General features: G+C 38.6%; 1 protein-coding gene across 4 annotated transcripts in view; it reads left to right on the forward strand.

The window, feature by feature from the left end:
• The first annotated feature begins 3,437 nt into the window (after positions 1 to 3,437).
• The window catches only part of IBTK (inhibitor of Bruton tyrosine kinase), a 47,438-nt gene continuing 33,189 nt past the window's right edge, over positions 3,438 to 17,686 (forward strand). For 3 of the 4 annotated variants that reach the window (XM_026038417.1, XM_026038419.1, XM_026038418.1), the window contains exons 1-7: positions 3,438 to 3,501; positions 8,913 to 9,578; positions 11,628 to 11,724; positions 12,640 to 12,764; positions 14,225 to 14,335; positions 14,779 to 14,949; positions 16,103 to 16,220. In XM_026038417.1, coding sequence (XP_025894202.1) covers positions 9,255 to 9,578; positions 11,628 to 11,724; positions 12,640 to 12,764; positions 14,225 to 14,335; positions 14,779 to 14,949; positions 16,103 to 16,220 — 946 coding nt within the window. In that variant the 5' untranslated portion in view covers positions 3,438 to 3,501; positions 8,913 to 9,254. The remainder of the gene's footprint in view (positions 3,502 to 8,912; positions 9,579 to 11,627; positions 11,725 to 12,639; positions 12,765 to 14,224; positions 14,336 to 14,778; positions 14,950 to 16,102; positions 16,221 to 17,686) is intronic. The other variant, XM_026038420.1, reaches the window with a different exon arrangement.

The following is a 17,686-nucleotide window of genomic DNA, read 5'->3' on the forward strand; positions in this document are numbered from 1 at the left end:
GAATTTCATGGTATTTTATATACCTTTGCTCTCTTCAAGTCCATTAAACAGAAAGATCATCTGGACTCWTGAGGAATTTATTCAATATCAGCAGAAGGTAAGCCTAGAGTTGATTAATTTTTTCTTCAGCAGAGAATATTACTCCTGCCAGTAAGAATTATTACTCAAGGCTCCAGAGGACACTGGTAATAATTAGGCCAGCTAAGGCACATAAATAAAAATGTGAAGGGAGAAATCCCTCACTAGACACTTTAGTTGAAAAGAATCACAGCATCACAGAGTGGTTGAGGTTGGAAAGGACCTGTAGAGATCATCTAGTCCAACCCCCCTGCTCGAGCAGGAACATCCAGAGCACGGGGCACAGGGTGGCATCCAGGMAGGTTTGAATATTTCCAAAGAAGGAAATATTGGTGATGTTATGTGATTGTCACCACAGCAATATAAAGTGCAGGGCCCATTTATTCTTTGCTGTGACTTACACCATCTCTTTTAATTGCAGCATTTTCTGATGCCTGGTGCAGAAGACAAGCCGCACAACTTTACCTCAGTATTTGTACAAAATATTCTGGATGGATAGATAGGATTCATCAATTAGAAGTCATCTGACTGGGTAATGTCCTCCCTACAACCTATTTTCATCTCTCCAATCTTAAATGAGCATGTTGAGCATAGTCCAGTTCCCAGCCCTCAGCAGTCAATGGAAGAGACACCTACTAATACAAAGCATATATTCTGGAAGCTAGTAAAGCCCCTTGGAATTGAACTTTCTTCTAAAACCCTTTTTTTTTTTTTTTTCCTTTAAAGTCTAAGACTGCTATAACAGGTAAAAATTGTGGTGAGAGATACATTTTCCCCTGTAAGCTAATTAGATACTTATTATTGGTAAATCGGACCTTTCCACTACTAACTGAAAGAAAGAGACAGCTCCTAATTGGTAGGTACTTAACTACATGATTCAAGCATTCACAAATCTGTCGGCAGTACCCAATTCTTCTCACTGAAGAAAGCCTTCTCACTGACTTATTAATAACTTTTCATCTTCATTGTTTTTAATTTCTTCTGAAAGRCTTAACGTAGTGTATTTTTTCCACTAGAACACTGTCATTTTCCTTAGGTTAAAAATATCCAGTAACTTAAAGAGAGGCTCAGCTTATCCCATTTGAGCTATTTTTGTGTTATGAGTTACCTTATCATCTCAAAATATCTTGGCAAATCAAACTCTATCATCCTGATTCTACTAATGACATTCACCAGTTAGCTGTTTTTGCAAGACTTTGCAGGGACTTTGATTTTTGACCTGTGAGATGGAGACATCAAAAAAAAATCTCAAGAATAAACAATAGATAAAGTAGTTAATATTTTTCCATCAATATATTTAAACTCCTGCAAAGAAGATTAAAAYTCTTACATATAAACTCATTGGTAAAAGGTTGTTGGTTATTCTGCTGAGTTTTTGGTTCACGCAGAAGGACTCCATCTCCATCCAGGAACTCCATCCATTCATCAAATAATGTTATTTTTCAAATTTTCCATTTTCAAATTACCATACCATTCTTTGTGACAGTCTTTTGTCACAAAGGCTGTGTCAAAGAGTAGGCACTAGTGTACAGTTCAGCTTAGCAATTTTCCCATGTATAATCTTCTACTGTTTTTTAGGGTCTTGATGTATTTTAAAACCTCTTGATCTTGCTACTCCACTATTCATCTTTCCAAAGGATGCATGTTTCAGCTATTTGCTGAAATTCATTACTATACAACAAATGCTTTTTTTTTTTTGTCTGACTTCAGCTGTATTTGGATCTCCTCATAACCCCATGTGGTCAGCATTTATGTGTCAGCAGGCCTGCTGGCAACATACTTGTAAAAAGGTCATTTCTGAGATGTGCCTATAGTTGAAGCAGAAAGCAGCTGCTGATCACTAGAAAAATAAAACACAAATAAATTCCACATTGCATGCAGTTACAGGGCTCAACAACTGTTAGCAAGCGGAACCTTTGCATCGTTCATGTTAACAGGGTCAGATGACACAGGTAAAATTGCCTGTGAGTCACCTATGTACAACTTCTACTCTTGATTTTTTCCCCCAGATTGGTCTGCTGCTGCAGAACACAGATAACTTCTTGAAGCCCTGAATGTTTTGTGGTTAAAAATTAACGAGGTTATTTTTAACTTTGCACCACTTTTAACTTGCACCACTCAAGGGAAGAATGTGGCTTTCACAGAAACGCAGAGAAAATGTGGACATTAATATTGCCTGTGTGCACTACTTTGGAAAAAACAGTATGTGATTGATATATATATATAAATATATTTTTACTCTGCTATTTTACATATACATATACTGTCGGTCTTTCTTCCTAGCCTGGCGCTCTGAGAASTTAAACCCTAATTATGCCCCAGCTTAACCTGTAATCAGTACCTCCCATTACATCATTCCAGTGATTAATGCAAAAGCTGAATCATGTGGAGCCCTCACAGAGTTTATTTGAGGAGCCTACCGAGGGAACCACGGACAGTTACTTTGCAAGGACAATTTTTCAAGTCTTCAAGCACGTATCATGCCACGGAGACTGCCTCCTGGGCTAGTGTCAAGGGCCTCGCTAAATCCAGGCCGAATCATATAAATTAGGTCACTGGCCCTGTCTTTGGTGTCATCGTGGAGGCCGGGCGAGGTGCTGACTTGTCTAGAAACCCCCTCTCCTTGCGCGCAGCTCGGCTCCTGCCAAAGCCATGGATTTTCCTGAGGTAACCACACTTCAGAGATACCTTTTGCCTTTTTTTTTTTTTTTTTTTTAATTATTCGCCTGCTTCATTTGATTAGGTCTTAAGATATGCCAGACACTACTTCTAGCTACATATTAAAAAGAATCTAAGGAAGCAGTTGGCCACAACCCTGTCCTTTCTTTCTTCAGTGAAGCCTGAGAGGAAGGGAGCATGGAAATACCTCAGCTGTCTCCCCCCGGGCACTATTTCTCCTTGGACAAAAATGGGACCTCACTGCCCATGGTGGTTGTGCGGTTTCTTGTGGTTGTGGGTTTTTGTCTTATTTTTTTCCTGTGGTTTGTGGTGTTTTTTTCCCCGCCCCGCCCGTTGCCGTTTGAAGCCTCGCGCACCGCCGGGGCAGCCATGACGTCACCGCTCCGCTCCCCCCCCCCGCCCGCCTGACTGGCCCTGTCAGTTAATCCGGGCTTCGCGCAGGGGGGCGGGGCAAGACGGCGGCCACAGCCAATAGGTCCGCGAGGTGCGGCAGCGCTCTGGCCAATCCGCTGCTCGCTTCTTCAGGGGTGCGGCGGTTGCTCTGTTTGCGCCCGGCTGTGTGCTGTCGCTCCGTTGCTGCCGTTTCTGCCGTTGCTGCCGTGTGAGGGTCCGCGCTCGTAGTCGCCGCCGCCGCCGCCGCMGCMGCAGCAGCCTGTCCCTGTCCCGGTGTCACTGAGGATGAACCGCCGCGCGGCCCAGCGCGCCTCCCGCCCTGCCCGTCTCAGCCCGTTCATCTAGCGACTGGTGAGGGCGGGCCGCGTCCTGCTGATGTGTCCGGGCGGGGAGGCTGGCGCAGGGAGCGGGGACGCGGCCGGGGCCGGCGGCCACGTAGTCCGGCCGGCGGCCACGTAGTCCGGGCGGGGACCCGCTGCGAGGCGGAAGCAGAGCGGCCCGGCCGCTCGCTTTGCTCGGACACCCGTGTCGCGGCCCAGGCTACGTGGAAAGGCGTAACGAGAGTCAAAACGGGCACCTTCCTGCCCCCCGGCCGCCCAGTTTACTTCGCTGCAGATTCCCAGGAGGTCGCTCATGTTGCCAGAGTTCTTGGCGGTGTTCGTGTGCAGCCGTTAGTTAGAARCCCGCAGCGGTGCTGGACTTGGGCAGCAGCGTAGGCAGCAGAGAGCTCAAATCCTGCAGTTGTTTTTAAGGGATGTTTCCATGCTCTTGTCTTAGGGACCAAYTGCTAGGTATTTATTTATTGGTTGATGCGGTTACTCTTCGCTAAATATTCTGAGGTCCACACCTCCTCTAGAGGCTTGATATATAGTTTTAAAAGCAGTAAAGTGCTAGAAAACAGATTATTTTTGTTTGTTTGTTTTGATTTGTGTTTTATTGATGCACAGATAAATTACAGACCTAGAGCAAGGYCCCGGTGGATTGTGTAAATGCGTGCTGTAGCACTTGCTATACTTTTGTTCATCCCTCTTTTTCTGTTTTAACTGGTAGTGTTAAATTATTAAYCAGCACTAATTCTGTTTGTTTCTAGCTGTGCAAAACACCATGTTTTGKTTTACAGTTTATTTACTGCTAGCATGGGTGCCTTGTTATATCTGACTGCTGTGAGAGAATTTAGTAGTTGAATTTATGTACTGGTAGTATTTGATTCTTAAAGAAAGAAGAAATAAAGGCAGAGGAGCTGAATCGCTGAACATCTCATCCAGATATGGGTTATATTGTCATTGTTATGACAGCAGAAGCCAGAAAGCATCTAGAGAACCTCTAAAGGTCATCTACGAGGGGGTACCCGGTGGTGATAAAARGGCTTGTGGCCCTGTAATCAAGGCAGTTGACATCCCTCAAGGTCCAGAGGTTGCAGCAGATGTGGTGGAACTCGGTATTTTTTAAAATTAAGTTGGATATTGTGAGACTCTTTACCTTTAGTCAAGCCACATCTATTTAAAACATGCCATGCTATTTGTCTAATCCTTTCTGAGAAACATTCTGACAATTCTGCAGTACTTGTGGGTAGCCTTGTTAGCATTCAACTACAATTTTAAATAAAGCCTGGCATATAACCTTAATCTTCTATGCAGAACAGATGACTACTTATACCACTGTCAGCAATAAYAGCATTATTCTTTAGTCCTTTTGTAACAGCCTTTGAAAATGTAGACTCTAGAAAACACTGCTGAGGGGAGAAAATAGATCCAGTTTAAGCCTGTATTGAGAGATTTTCTTTTGGTTACTCTTTCCAAGATTTTCTGCTTGTCTGCTTTTCTTAAAACTTGATGTTAAACTGCTGGTTGCTTGGTGTTTCCCCTATTCGGTATATTTGATCAGTATTTATATATGAAATATATTGTGCATTACAGTATATTTTTCAGGGGAATTGGCAATGTAGATTTATGCCCAGACTTCTGACAAACATGCAAATAAATTCATAATAGGTTAGACTATCTGTGAATATGTAGTCTTCCAAGTAGAAATTAGTAATGTGACTGTTCTTTAAAACTTTAGAATTAGCTGTGCTTGTAGCTGGAGGGTCCTTACACTGTTATTTATCTGGTGGTTCATCTATGTTTAATGGTTTCTTGGAATGTATTCTTGAGGATATATTGCTTCAAATTAATACTGTGTATATTAATTCCCAATTTCATTTCATTAGTCATTGTTGTCAGATTCTCAACTTTAGTATTAGTGCAAGTTGCCTTTAGGTAAGAATATAGTCAACAGGAAACCCTGGAAAATGGATAACAAATTATCTTGTCTTTGATTCTGTAAGCTTTAGACTTGTTTTCTGATAAGTAACCTGCACTGTGAATTTTTTCACAATGCAGTAACCTGAATTGTGAATTTTTTGTATACAAATATTTTTTGTGACTTCAGTGCTGTTACAGTTGCAGGTCTTGTGTGATGTTACGGAACAAATGTGAATGGACCTGCTTGATGAATATTGTTAAACATCACCGCACTAGTTAAAACAAGAAAGTGTTAACACTCCTCCTGTCTTACTCTGCCTACCCCTCCGTCCCCCGTACCCCTATAATGATKGCCTCATCTGCCTAAGTAGTAAAATGTTGCTGGTCGTAACTGTCTAAGTTCAAGTGTCTAGCCAAGAATGGATTTTTCCTTTCTAAAAGCCATAATGTGAGCACTATTTGAAAGAAGAAGAGGGAGGAAAAAAAAAAAGAGAGGTTGTCGACATTTTACTTTTTTTTTTTTTTTTAAGTGACAGCTATGCTAAATATCTAAGGAAATTCTACGGCATGTCTCAAGGCCACAGTAGTTATTAAAAATCTACAGACTTTGAAATTATGCAAAATAGAGGCTGATACTTAATTGTGTTGAAGGAGAAACAAATGCTAGATAACTTCACTGAAGTTAATTCCAGATGTTACTGGTATTTAGAAAAAGCAATACCACTAAAACTAATATTTCAGTGAATGACAAGAGGACAGGTTAAGACAGTTTTATGGCTGAAAAATATCCCCAAGAAATATTTTCTTAGTGAAGCTGCCTAAAATTGAATTTCAAAGCATTGCCAGTTATCTAACAATAGAATTACTTAATGCAGTTGCAAAACCAACTGTTTTTCTTTAAATAACACTGGGTTCCAAATATCTGAATCTCCACTACTACTTCTGATTCTGTTGCCTTATGGAGATCCTTGTCTCTTGAGTTCAATCTCTTTGGAAATCTGTGTTCTGAGCCTCACAAGAAGTGGTGCTGAATGTCACCTATCTTCGTTGGGCCTGACTTCTGAAAGACAGTAACTTAAAAACAGATTAATTGTAGGATGTCTTAAGGATGCTGCTACATCAGCATCTATTTGTTTTAGCTTAATTTTTATGTTACCAAAATAGAATTGGTGATACATGACTACTGGGATACTTTGAATCGAGCTTATGAGCGAGCATCTTGGATAAGAGAAAACAAGTAAGCAGAACCCTTGGAGTAAAATGATCACTAAGACACCAAAAGTCCTGTGTAAACAGCTTTAGAAACACAGATTTCTAGAACTACACATCAGCCAACTTTTTTTTTCTTTTTCTTCCCCTTGTTTCAATAGAAAATCCCAAGGTTACATCTTTTCTTTTATCTTCTCTCCTGTTGCAGAAAGTGAAGACTATCATGATCATCCTTAGTTTTTGAGAAATGACTTATTCTAATGTTTAGAATTTTAGTTATTTTCACACTAGGTGGGACAGCTTTGATTTTTAGATTTCTTTAAAAAAGGCAGAGATGCCAAATATTATGAGCCCCTTGAGGGGAAGAGCTGAGTAAGAGGGCTCTACCTCTCGCACAGCAGCGAGAGGCAGCAAGAGTCCACACACACTTTGCTGCTATGTAGGAGTTGCCTCCAGGTTGGTTGTGACCTTTTATCTTTTCTTGGGCTGTGAAGTAAATAGCTCATGCCTCTAGGAGGCTGTGATAAGGAAAATATTGAAATCTCCTTGTAGAAATAAAGACTGTGTATTTTTCTAATATCTCCATTTGCATGCTTTTTTTTCCATCTTCCCTGAATGTTTTCTTTAATGAAATTATCTGTGTGTGTGTATATAGATAGATACAGATATTTGGGAAGAGTTTGAATTCCAATAGATAAAAATGCTAAATAGGATTATTTCAATCTATCTATTTCTGTCAATAATTATAACATTAGAAGGAGATTGGTTTTGCAACACATATTAGTCAKTAGTAGTAAAAAACCCACAGAAGTATCTGTAAATAAAAGCAGACACACATAGTTGATGGTGACATATTCTAGATGTTCAAAGCTTAAAAAGTGCTGTTTCATGATTTTGTGCTTGTTTCATGATTTTGTTTATTCACCGGGGACCCAGTTTGCTCCAGAGCTGAGCATTTCGACAGTAGTCACAAAGACTTAACACAGTCACAAAGATTTAGTCACAAAGATTTAAAGATTTTTGTGACAAAAGTCACAAAGATTTAACACAGATTTATAGTTTTTATAGTCCTGAGGTCTTTCTCTTAAAAACCTGTTTTGTTTCTGAAAATAGTTAGCTCTGATTATTGGTCCTTTTGCAGATGGTAGATTTTAATAATATAACTGCTACTAGTGTGCCCATAGTCATGGAAGGACATAAGCTTGATCTAATGCCTTTTGTCACAACTTAAGGTATATATGAATTTGTCTACTATTGTAATTTTATAGGAGAGCTGAGCTACAATGACTTACAAAGAAATAATTTAAGAGCGTCAGATTCCAAATAATKGCAATAAATAAAATCACAGAAGAGTTAGTATGAAGTAGGCAGGATTTTATTTCTTTCTAATTGCGGACTTTTTACTGTTGGGGCATGTTTGGTGCAAGAGCAGGAGTTCAAGTGCTTTAAGTATTTTTTTTAATTATTTTGTGGTTTTGTTCTATTTTGTTCACTCTATCTTGTGATTTTGTTCTGTTTATTTTCACTGTTTTCTGTAGTACCAAATAGGCATGTCTTAACAAAAGATGATATTTAAGATGGTCTTATGGAATAATTTTCCCACRTGGGCTAAAATATGAAACCTGGTAGTACAGACATTGGTAACACTGATTATGATCTGTTAAGGGCTTTCTAGAGTGTAGAGTTGAAGGGAAGAACATAGCTTCCATATCATGATGGAGATCTAACACAAAATTTATGCCTTTTCCACATAGTAATTTTGTTGCCTACTGGAGTATATAATAGTACTTTTGATGTTTTTCCTATATATTCTCAAATATTATAAAGAATTATTACTATTTAGAAAAATAATGCATTGGAGATTTTGGGCTGCTAATATCAATTACTTGAGTTACTTCATTTCTTTAGGCTACTTTTTTAATTTATTTTTTGTGTTGTTTTGTTGGTTTGATTTTAATTTTCCAGCAGTGTTTCTTTCCTTTTTTAGGAGAGCGGGTAACCTCACGCTTTTTTTTAACCTCTTCTCCCTTCAAGTGACTTTTTTTGATCCAGTTCACCAGGTAGCCTCAAAGATTGATGTCAAAGTAAGGGAGGGAGATGACTTTACAGAGCGGTATGGAAAATAGTCATGACTGTTTAAACAAGCTGAATGCCTGAGTATGACATCAGATGGGCAGAGACAAAGTCAGTTAACTCTTACTGCATTGCTCCTCTGTACGTGCAGGTTTAGGCTGATATATGTTAATTTGGCAGAGTTGCTGTACAAAAGACTGTTTGTTGATCAATCTGTTCTGTTTTGTTCTCTTTCAGGTCTCCCTTGCAATTATGGAGTTTTAGAAGAATAAGATAGTGTGGAGGGGGAATCTCCCTCTCCACACTTGAGGTAGTTTGCTTTTGGAATTTTCTATGGACAAGAGTATTTCTTATATGTAATGGTGAAATAAGACTTCTGAAAATATATATTTATAAATATTTATTTTGATCAAGTGCCAAACATAACAGTACAAAGATTTCTAATGGCAGCTCAATAAAACTGTATATAAATTTTTTGGAATTACAAATTTCTGAAGGCACTGTATCATGTACTGAATTGGAGTGCCTTGATACAGTCAATGATYGTTCCCCTGAAGAAGAGCAGCTTCAGAAGGGAAGATGAGTTCTCTCATGCCAGACTGCACTCTGAAATGCCGTTCTCTGCAGCATGCCTTGGATGTTATTTCTGTAGTTACCAGAGGAAGTGAAAGCCAGATTAAAGCTTTTCTCTCATCTTACTGCTACAATGCTGCAACTATAAAGGATGCCTTTGGTAGAAATGTTCTGCATCTTGCTTCATCTTGTGGCAAAAAAGGTGTGGTTGACTGGCTGGCTGAAACCAAAGGAGTTGATCTTGTGGCTAAAGACAAAGAATCTGGATGGACAGCTTTGCACCGGAGTATATTTTATGGATACATTGACTGTGTTCTGTCATTACTAAAGGTGAGTGTCCAGCTCTCATCTTCCTGATGAACAATTTGCAGTATTTTAGTTTTCCTCAGTATCTGCAATTTTAGAATTTTATTGATTAGTTCAAAATTTTATTTAACTTGTCTCAAAAGTTCCTGAGGATTACAGTAATACTATGTTTAGATCAAAATTCACTAATATACTAAAAGCTTGTTGTTGTATTCATCAAAAGTCTCTTTGCACACAGAAAACAACACTAAGTAACTAAGCCCTGATAAATTGTGGGATTCTTCAAAAGACTGATTTGTGTAGACAGCAGTAGAGCAGGATCCTAAAGTACAGTATGAACTTGACATCAATTTGACGATATGGTAAAAATAGGCTCTTCAATAATTACACCGAATAGCTGCACCAACTAGTGTTGTTAGAAAACTTTAGATATATATATATATATATATATAGCTATATATATATATATAGTTAATGATGAATCTTATGTTTGAGCGATAAGCTCTTCAAGATGTGCAACTTTTCTTATTTCCAAATGCATTCTTGTATTAACCTGCGTTTTTGGTCAACCCCTCTCATGCCTTTCTGACAATTGCTATTTATTCCTTACCTTTTAACACTTTGTATTGCTCTTCTCTCTGTTCATCCCACCCTGTAACAGGAAGAGCTACATGTGATTGAAGCATCTGAAGTCTTTATAAATGCATGAGAAAATGAAATATTTGCAGTTCGGGGTTACTTAAAGGCAAACCTGAGGAGAATAACTGAGGCTTTTGAAATCCAACCCTTTTGTTTTAAAGCCTGCTGGGACTAGGCATATATAGGCATTGAATTCTGCTCTCAACCAGTGTGTTAAGCAAAAAAGCTTAACGCCCCCCAAAAAAGTATCCAATAGTTCTTAATTCCTGAAAGTTTAAGTGTTAAATTTATTGTTCACATTCTGCACTCTCTCACAAGAAAGGAGCTTTTTTTCTTAAAATTGCCCCAAAGTAGGTATTTGTTTCTTGTAGATTGTGTGGGTCTCCTCTCTAGAACTTGAMGCTTCTGTTTTGGTTACAATTCAGATTATTAATAAAGTTGTTATAGTACTGTTTTGTTTTTCTTATGTAGTGAATTAGCCCCAAACCTTAGTTAGTAGCTTTCCTTTAAAATTTGAACAATGTATGGTCTTATTCTCTTGGTTGATGTATTTCCAAGGGAGTTACAGATTAAATTCCTAGAGAAATGACTGAATGTCCTTCTCTCATTTCTGAGTGGAGTGTGCTCTTAATTCTAGTATTTCATGCCTTGATCTCTCTCTGACATGAACTTCTCACATGAAACTGTGGATTTCTTTTGTATTAGCTGCGAACTGTGGTACATAAGTACAGTCCTGTTGCCTATCTAATTCTACTTAGGGACATCTGCAGTTCTTTCCTTCAGGGATCTTACTGATATCTGGCTTTCTTAAAACCTGTGCTGTTAGCAGCGCTTTCTTTTGTGCTGAGGACACTGTATACAGAGGAGAGGTCTGTTCCTGTAGGAGCTCTGTAGCAATGCTAGTGAGTCGCACTTGAAGCTTCAGAAGCAGAGTGCTGGTGTCTTGTGTGGCAGCTAGTGTTCTTGTGCCTTTTCTCAGTAACTGTGAACCACCGTTCCCTGCTTGTCTTCAAAGGAACAGTAGGTCTCTCTGATCTTCTCACTTTTTTAGCTTGTAAAAAAATAATTCTGTAAGCTTGCTAGTATGAGAAAATTGATTTTTGAAAGCTGGTAAATGCCTTTTGAATAAGTACTTGCCCCTTCTAGGTGTCAGTGCCTTGACTTCAAATRTTTTCTGTGTCTTTTCCTGGTTACACCTTATTACACAAGTGTTCCTACAATAATATCACAGTTCATAGATCAACATAACATATAGCTGAACAGAACTGCCCTGCTTTTTCAGATATACTTATAATCAACTGGAAATAATCAGAACATTTTTTTCTTAATTAATACTAACATTCAACTAAAGATTTGTTTATCTGACTTGCTGCAAGCTCTGGATTTCGGTGTAACTTTTATGRTTCCCTCTTTTCCCCTTCTCTCCTTTTTCAGCATGGTGTTAGTCTGTATCTTCAGGATAAAGAAGGCTTATCAGCTTTGGATCTTGTGATGAAAGACAGGCCAGCATATGTGGTGTTCAAGAAAACTGGTAGGAAATCAAATACGTTGTATTTTAGGAGGTCTGTTTCAGCAGMATATAAATATGTGTACCTGTTTAGACAAATGTTATGTTTCTAAATAGGATTTTATTGTGMGAAAACAGAAGTTGTGGGGTCACTAATATAAGACTACAGAAACAGCATCTTAGCAACAGATGCAGAATGTCTTTGCATAAAGAAAAGGAAGACGTGACAACAGATTATGATAGAGGGAAATCGAATATCTATCATATGAAGAAAGACTAAGTGAGCTGAGCCGCCCTTTAGCCTGGAGAAGACTGAGGGGGGATCTTATCAATATGTACAAATATCTGAGGCGAGAATGTAGAGAGGATGGGGCCAAACTCATCTTGGTGTTGGCCAATGGTAGGACAAGGGGCAATGGGTGTAAGTTGCAACACAGGAAATTCCATCTGCCTATGAGGAAGAACTTCTTCCCTGTGAGGGTGACAGAGCCSTGGAACAGGCTGCCCAGGGAGGCTGTGAGGTCTCCTTCTCTGGAGGCCTTTCGAAACCTGTCTAGATGCCACTCTGTGCCCCATGCTCTGGGTGTCCCTGCTGGAGCAGGGAGGTTGGACTAGAGGACCCTTCCAACCTCAACCCTTATGTGAAATAAAAATGCCAAGTGATGGTCTGTTTATTTGATTTCAAATTATTGGAGGAATTTCAGTCTCTTTGGTAGAGCAGCTTATACTGCTTCTTTGGTTTTTGTAAAAGATTTTCAAGTTGCAGATGCTGTCTCTAAAATGCCTATCTGTAAAGTTCCTTTTTAGGTAAAACAGCTTTTGTCCTCAAATTTTAAAGATGAAATTAAAAGTTAACTTTCAAATTCTGTATGCATGAGACTGTTAAAATTGGCAATCTGCAGGTGTATATGTATGTGTGTATTTTTTTTTCGACTGCAGATCCCACAGAAGTCTACACTTGGGGAAACAATATTAATTTTACTTTGGGTCATGGTGGTCAACAGAGTAAACATCATCCTGAATTGGTGGACCTTTTCCCTCGCAATGGCGTGTATATCAAACAGGTATTCTGAAAGAAGTACATGGGCTCTCTTTTCAATGAACCTAGGAGGTTTCATGTCAAACTTTAGAAAATTCCTTYGGAAAATGTAACTTTGAGTCCGATTACTCCTAATTCTGCCTTGTAAGGAGTTCCTGTTTTTATGGTAAATCTAATTAGAGGGCTGAGAAGCGTTAGACTGTTAGGTTACCTTTACTCCCTCCCATGAAAACACKGTTTTCTGATGTGGGAGGTTGATAGCTGGTTAAGTATTTCCCACATAAATCAGACCTGAATATCACTAAATAATTCAGAAGCATGATACCTCTGTAAGTGATTTGAATTTCTAACCTTCTCTCGAACTCATAGTGAATCGACTGGAACAGTTGATGTGTTGTATACAAAAGCCTTTTTTTTTTTACAGATGTTAGTGCTTGCTGTAGCAATGGCTTTTCTCTAATAATTTATTGTGGCTTTAAAAATACTTTCAATTAATCTCAACCTTAATACAATTTGAATGCAAATGATTTGTGCCACAGTCTTGTTTGCCTCAGCTCTTCTGAGTGTTCTTGCTCTTAACACTGAATCTTTTGGACTCTTATTTTGGACTCTTATCAGGGCCATATCAGATTGTATTTTAATAAATACAAACTGCAAATATTTTCAAGTATGTTAATAAAACATAATGAATTTAAAGTTGAATGTTGGTGTTCTTTGCAGGTTGATTTTGTATCACCTGTGCTTTAATGCTAGTATCCTGCTCACATAGTCACGAACAGCTAAGGAAATCATTACTTTGGAGACTGCTGGTAGTTTTGTTTAAATCTTAGCTTTTAAAAAAGATACRGGCTAAGATCTAACTTCTGTTACGTTCTATAACCATACCCCAAAGTCAGGGGAATTCTTGTCTAAATGGTTTATTTTCTAGACCATGGTCTACAATCTGGACTAGTCTAGTAATTACATCAGGGCAAGACATGCAGTAGATGTATCTGACTTTCAGGTTACTTCTCTTTTCCCTTAAGAAGGTAGGGGAGGTTGTGATGATACTTTGTAGTGGGAAAGTCTCTTGGTAGCTAATTTGTATTAGCTTTAGGGCAGGCTTTTTGTTACAGTTAAGAGGATTAACAGCGTAGGCCACTATGTAAATTGGCAATCATACCCTTTTGCTTTGTTTTACTTTTGTGTAGTTGRCATCCTTTTCCATTTGCTCATATTAATGAGCTTTTATGATTATCATTCAGAAGRGTTGCTCACCCTTTGGTCAGTTATCTTCTTTCAGGAATGCTGTTTAAGTTGTTTAAATCTTAGAATGACAATTCTGTATTGCAGCATTTTTTACTGTTTCATGTTTACAATTCTGTATTGTAATATGTATCAAYTTTCTTAAAGCTGAACTTCATAAAATATTAGTGGCCTATAATTAAAGATTATTCAAGAAAACTAATTATTTTTATGCTTCCTTCCCTACTTGTTTTACCTCAGGTCGTACTCTGCAAATTCCATTCCGTGTTCCTTTCTCAGAAAGGACAGATTTATACATGTGGACATGGACAAGGAGGACGTTTGGGTCATGGTGATGAACAAACATGCTTGGTATCGTATCACTACTATTTTTTATTTCAAACATGAGGTTTAAAAGCTGAATTAGAGTTTTGTGTTTGAGTACTTTCAATGATTTTCAGATCAATTTGGTGATTTAAGCAACAAAAACATCTCCAGTACTACTGCTGTGGAAGAGAAAGGCAGCATGTACATTTAAATATACCTTCAGTTAGCTGGTTGCAAAGTCAAACTTAGGTGTTAAGGCTCTTTTGATCTGAAGGCTAGCTGATATCAGGTGAAAAAAAGTAACTCCTGCTTAGCTACTGTCCTAGATAAGTTTGATGCAGCCAAATGAGTGTTGGGGCTGATGCAAAGGAAACAGTAGTATTGTGGGCCAGAAGTGAAATGGAAGTGATGGTAGTTTCTGTTGGTGTAACGTTAGTTACATATATGGCCTTTGATTATTGTCATTTTTCCCCCCCCTTCATGTTTAGGTTCCAAGACTTGTGGAAGGTTTGACTGGTCATCAGTGTACCCAGATAGCAGCAGCTAAAGATCATACTGTTGTCTTAACAGAAGATGGATGTGTCTACACATTTGGTCTAAATACTTTCCACCAATTGGGTATTCTTCCTCCTCCTGCTAATTGCAGTGTTCCCAGACAGGTAAAAAAATAAAATAAAATTAAAATAAAAAAGTTAAGTGTTGCTGTTTTCTGTAACAAAGGGAAATGTGGTGCTAGCCCTAAAAACTTTTAAACTTTTTTTTCAGAACAGTAGAGTAGAACATGAATTCAGATAAAATCTTGATTCTGTGTTACTGTACATGCCARTCTCAATGCTTGCCTGTGCCCCATTTAGATTTTTTGTAAACTGAACTGTACTAAACTTTATACTGCTAAATATGACAAGATGCAGTTGCCAAAAACTTCCTTCCTTTTTTCTGAGATGTTCCTGAAACCAAGAGTAAGAAATAAAGTTATTATTTGAGATTCATGTTTGTAACCTATTTGGGATCTCTGGACAAGGGATCTAAGATTTGGGTGGTTTCATCTTTGCTGGAAGTGCTTATGGTCCTGTAGTTGTAATGCTTTGGGAAAAATAGCAACAGGGAAGAGAAACAAACAAAGAGAATCAGCAATGCATCAGGGCATGGTCATCAGAATCTTGACTACATTTATTTGGTCAAACTGTAAAACTGTATAGAGGATTTTTTTTTTTTTTTGACGATAAGAATGATTTTGCCTTTTATTGAAAGAAAGATTCATCTGAAATAGAATAACACTATGCATTAAACCAGTAGAGTATTAGAAAGGTAGGAAACAATTGGCCAAGAGAACTATGGAGATCAAGTATTTTGGTCTCTGCATAATGATAGTTGTGTATCCACAGTGTTTGCTCTGATTTGGATCATCAAGACTGCTTTGGAAAAATCAAGTTAAATTTGAAAAGCAGTAATGTTAGCATTCTGCAATGTCTGTGGAGGAGTGAGATTTATAAGCTAAAACTTTGTAAATAAAACTTTTGCAGGACCTGAATCCTATATGGCTGTCACTTATTCTTGTGCTGTGCCATTCTGTTCAGCATCTTGCATATGAAGACRGCCTAAAGATTGACTTCTAGGCTTGACGTGATAGGCAACAACACTCTTGCAAGAGTGTCCCACTTGACAGACTTCTGAAATCCTGACTCTTTATCCTCATTGACACCAATACTGCATCCTTAGTGACTTTAGGAGTTAACTGTTGTCAGAAGTTTGTACATGTGAAATTCACCTGTTGCTGCTTGATATTAAGATGTGCTTTGGATTTGTACTTAGGTTCAGGCAAAAAACCTGAAAGGTAGAATGGTGATTGGAGTGGCTGCAGGCAGATTCCATACAGTGCTATGGACTAAGGAAGCAGTGTATACCATGGGTCTGAATGGCGGCCAACTAGGTAAGGTAGAAGTGTTCTAAAAATAAACCCCAGCCATTAAAAGCTGTTACTCATAATGAAGCTGTTACTGCTTCTTTCAGTGGAAGCCTTGTTTAAACTTTCTCTTATTTTTTCCCCAGTCTGAGGACATCATCCTGCCACCCTTTTTCTCTAAGAATATTTTTCGTTGCTGCCAGTCACTTTCATGTTTGGGGATGATAGGACATAGTCAGACCTAGCTGTTACTTGAATTTCTTTTATAACTCTTGCTTTCCGTGTATCTTGCATGGCCCTGTTCCTGAAGACTTTCAGGAGATGGTATTACTGTGCTGTGAGTTTCCCCAGGGCGTGCTTGTCCTCCAACAATCAGCCTCCTATCCTTAATAAATCATAAAATAGTATTCAGTTCTGCTGCTTATGACCTTCCTTTCCCATATGCTGTAAACCTGCTGCTGTTAACTTTGCCATGCTAACTTTTTCAAGTGAAATACTTCCCAATATAAAGAGTGTGTGTGTAATTTTTTTTTTTCCCAACACTGCCATAACCAGAGTTGTCACTTAATTCAGGATTACTTGGAAGTCTAGGAAGAACCTAATAAAATATATTGCCAACAAGTGAACTATTGAATGAATGAGTTATCTTAATTGCCCTGGACTCTTCAATAAAACAGAGTAGTGTAACATTGATTTGGATCTGCAGTTCTGTATCTSTGCAGGCAACAGCTAGCTATTTCTGGTTAGACAGCTGTTGTTAGCTATTAGATCTGATCATCAGATTCTGACACTTTTTTCTTCCTGGGTAAGATTGCTAGGGTATGTGCTAAAACCTGTTAGAGAAGAATCTTACTAATCCATATTTTGGGAGAATTTTCTTAATATATGCACTCACCATGTAACTTTCTTYGTGGTTGCATGTGTTAAGATTATTCTGGCACCCACACAGTTCAGCACAGTACCATATAGAAATAGCAACTTGAATCACGAGCGGTACAGTTGAGTCAGCCTGGCACTGTGATAGACCAGGCTAACAAGCCTTGCCTTTCTCAGAGGTTTGGGTATAGCACTGTTACTGTCATAACAGCTAGTTTTGCTGCTCACTTCTGCATTTTTGTACCTAGCTTCACTTTGGTGCAGATGAAGTGCACACAGAAAGCGTGCTTATGTTGTGTGAACTTTTGAAGATTCTTTGTGTCAGGATTCCTCCTGCAGCAGAGCATTAATGGTCTGATTTACTTTGTTTTCCCAGGCTTCAAAATTACAACTCCTGCCCTGTCTGTTTCTTTCACTCCCTGCCTTCGTGCTTACCTGCACTACTCTAAGTACTCTAACTTGTAGGTCAGACCTGTTTGGTATCTTCCAGTGACTGGAATAATTTGTAGTTTATGCATTGTGGGACATGAAGGGTAGTGTCTTGAGCTTTAATGTGATCAAATATGTATCTTGCAAAATACCTTTCTTTGGAATCACTCTAAATGGAAGGACAGTAC

Source organism: Nothoprocta perdicaria, unplaced genomic scaffold (genome assembly GCF_003342845.1).
Source record: "Nothoprocta perdicaria isolate Ctin4 unplaced genomic scaffold, notPer1 scaffold_21, whole genome shotgun sequence".
Lineage (NCBI taxonomy): Eukaryota > Metazoa > Chordata > Aves > Tinamiformes > Tinamidae > Nothoprocta > Nothoprocta perdicaria.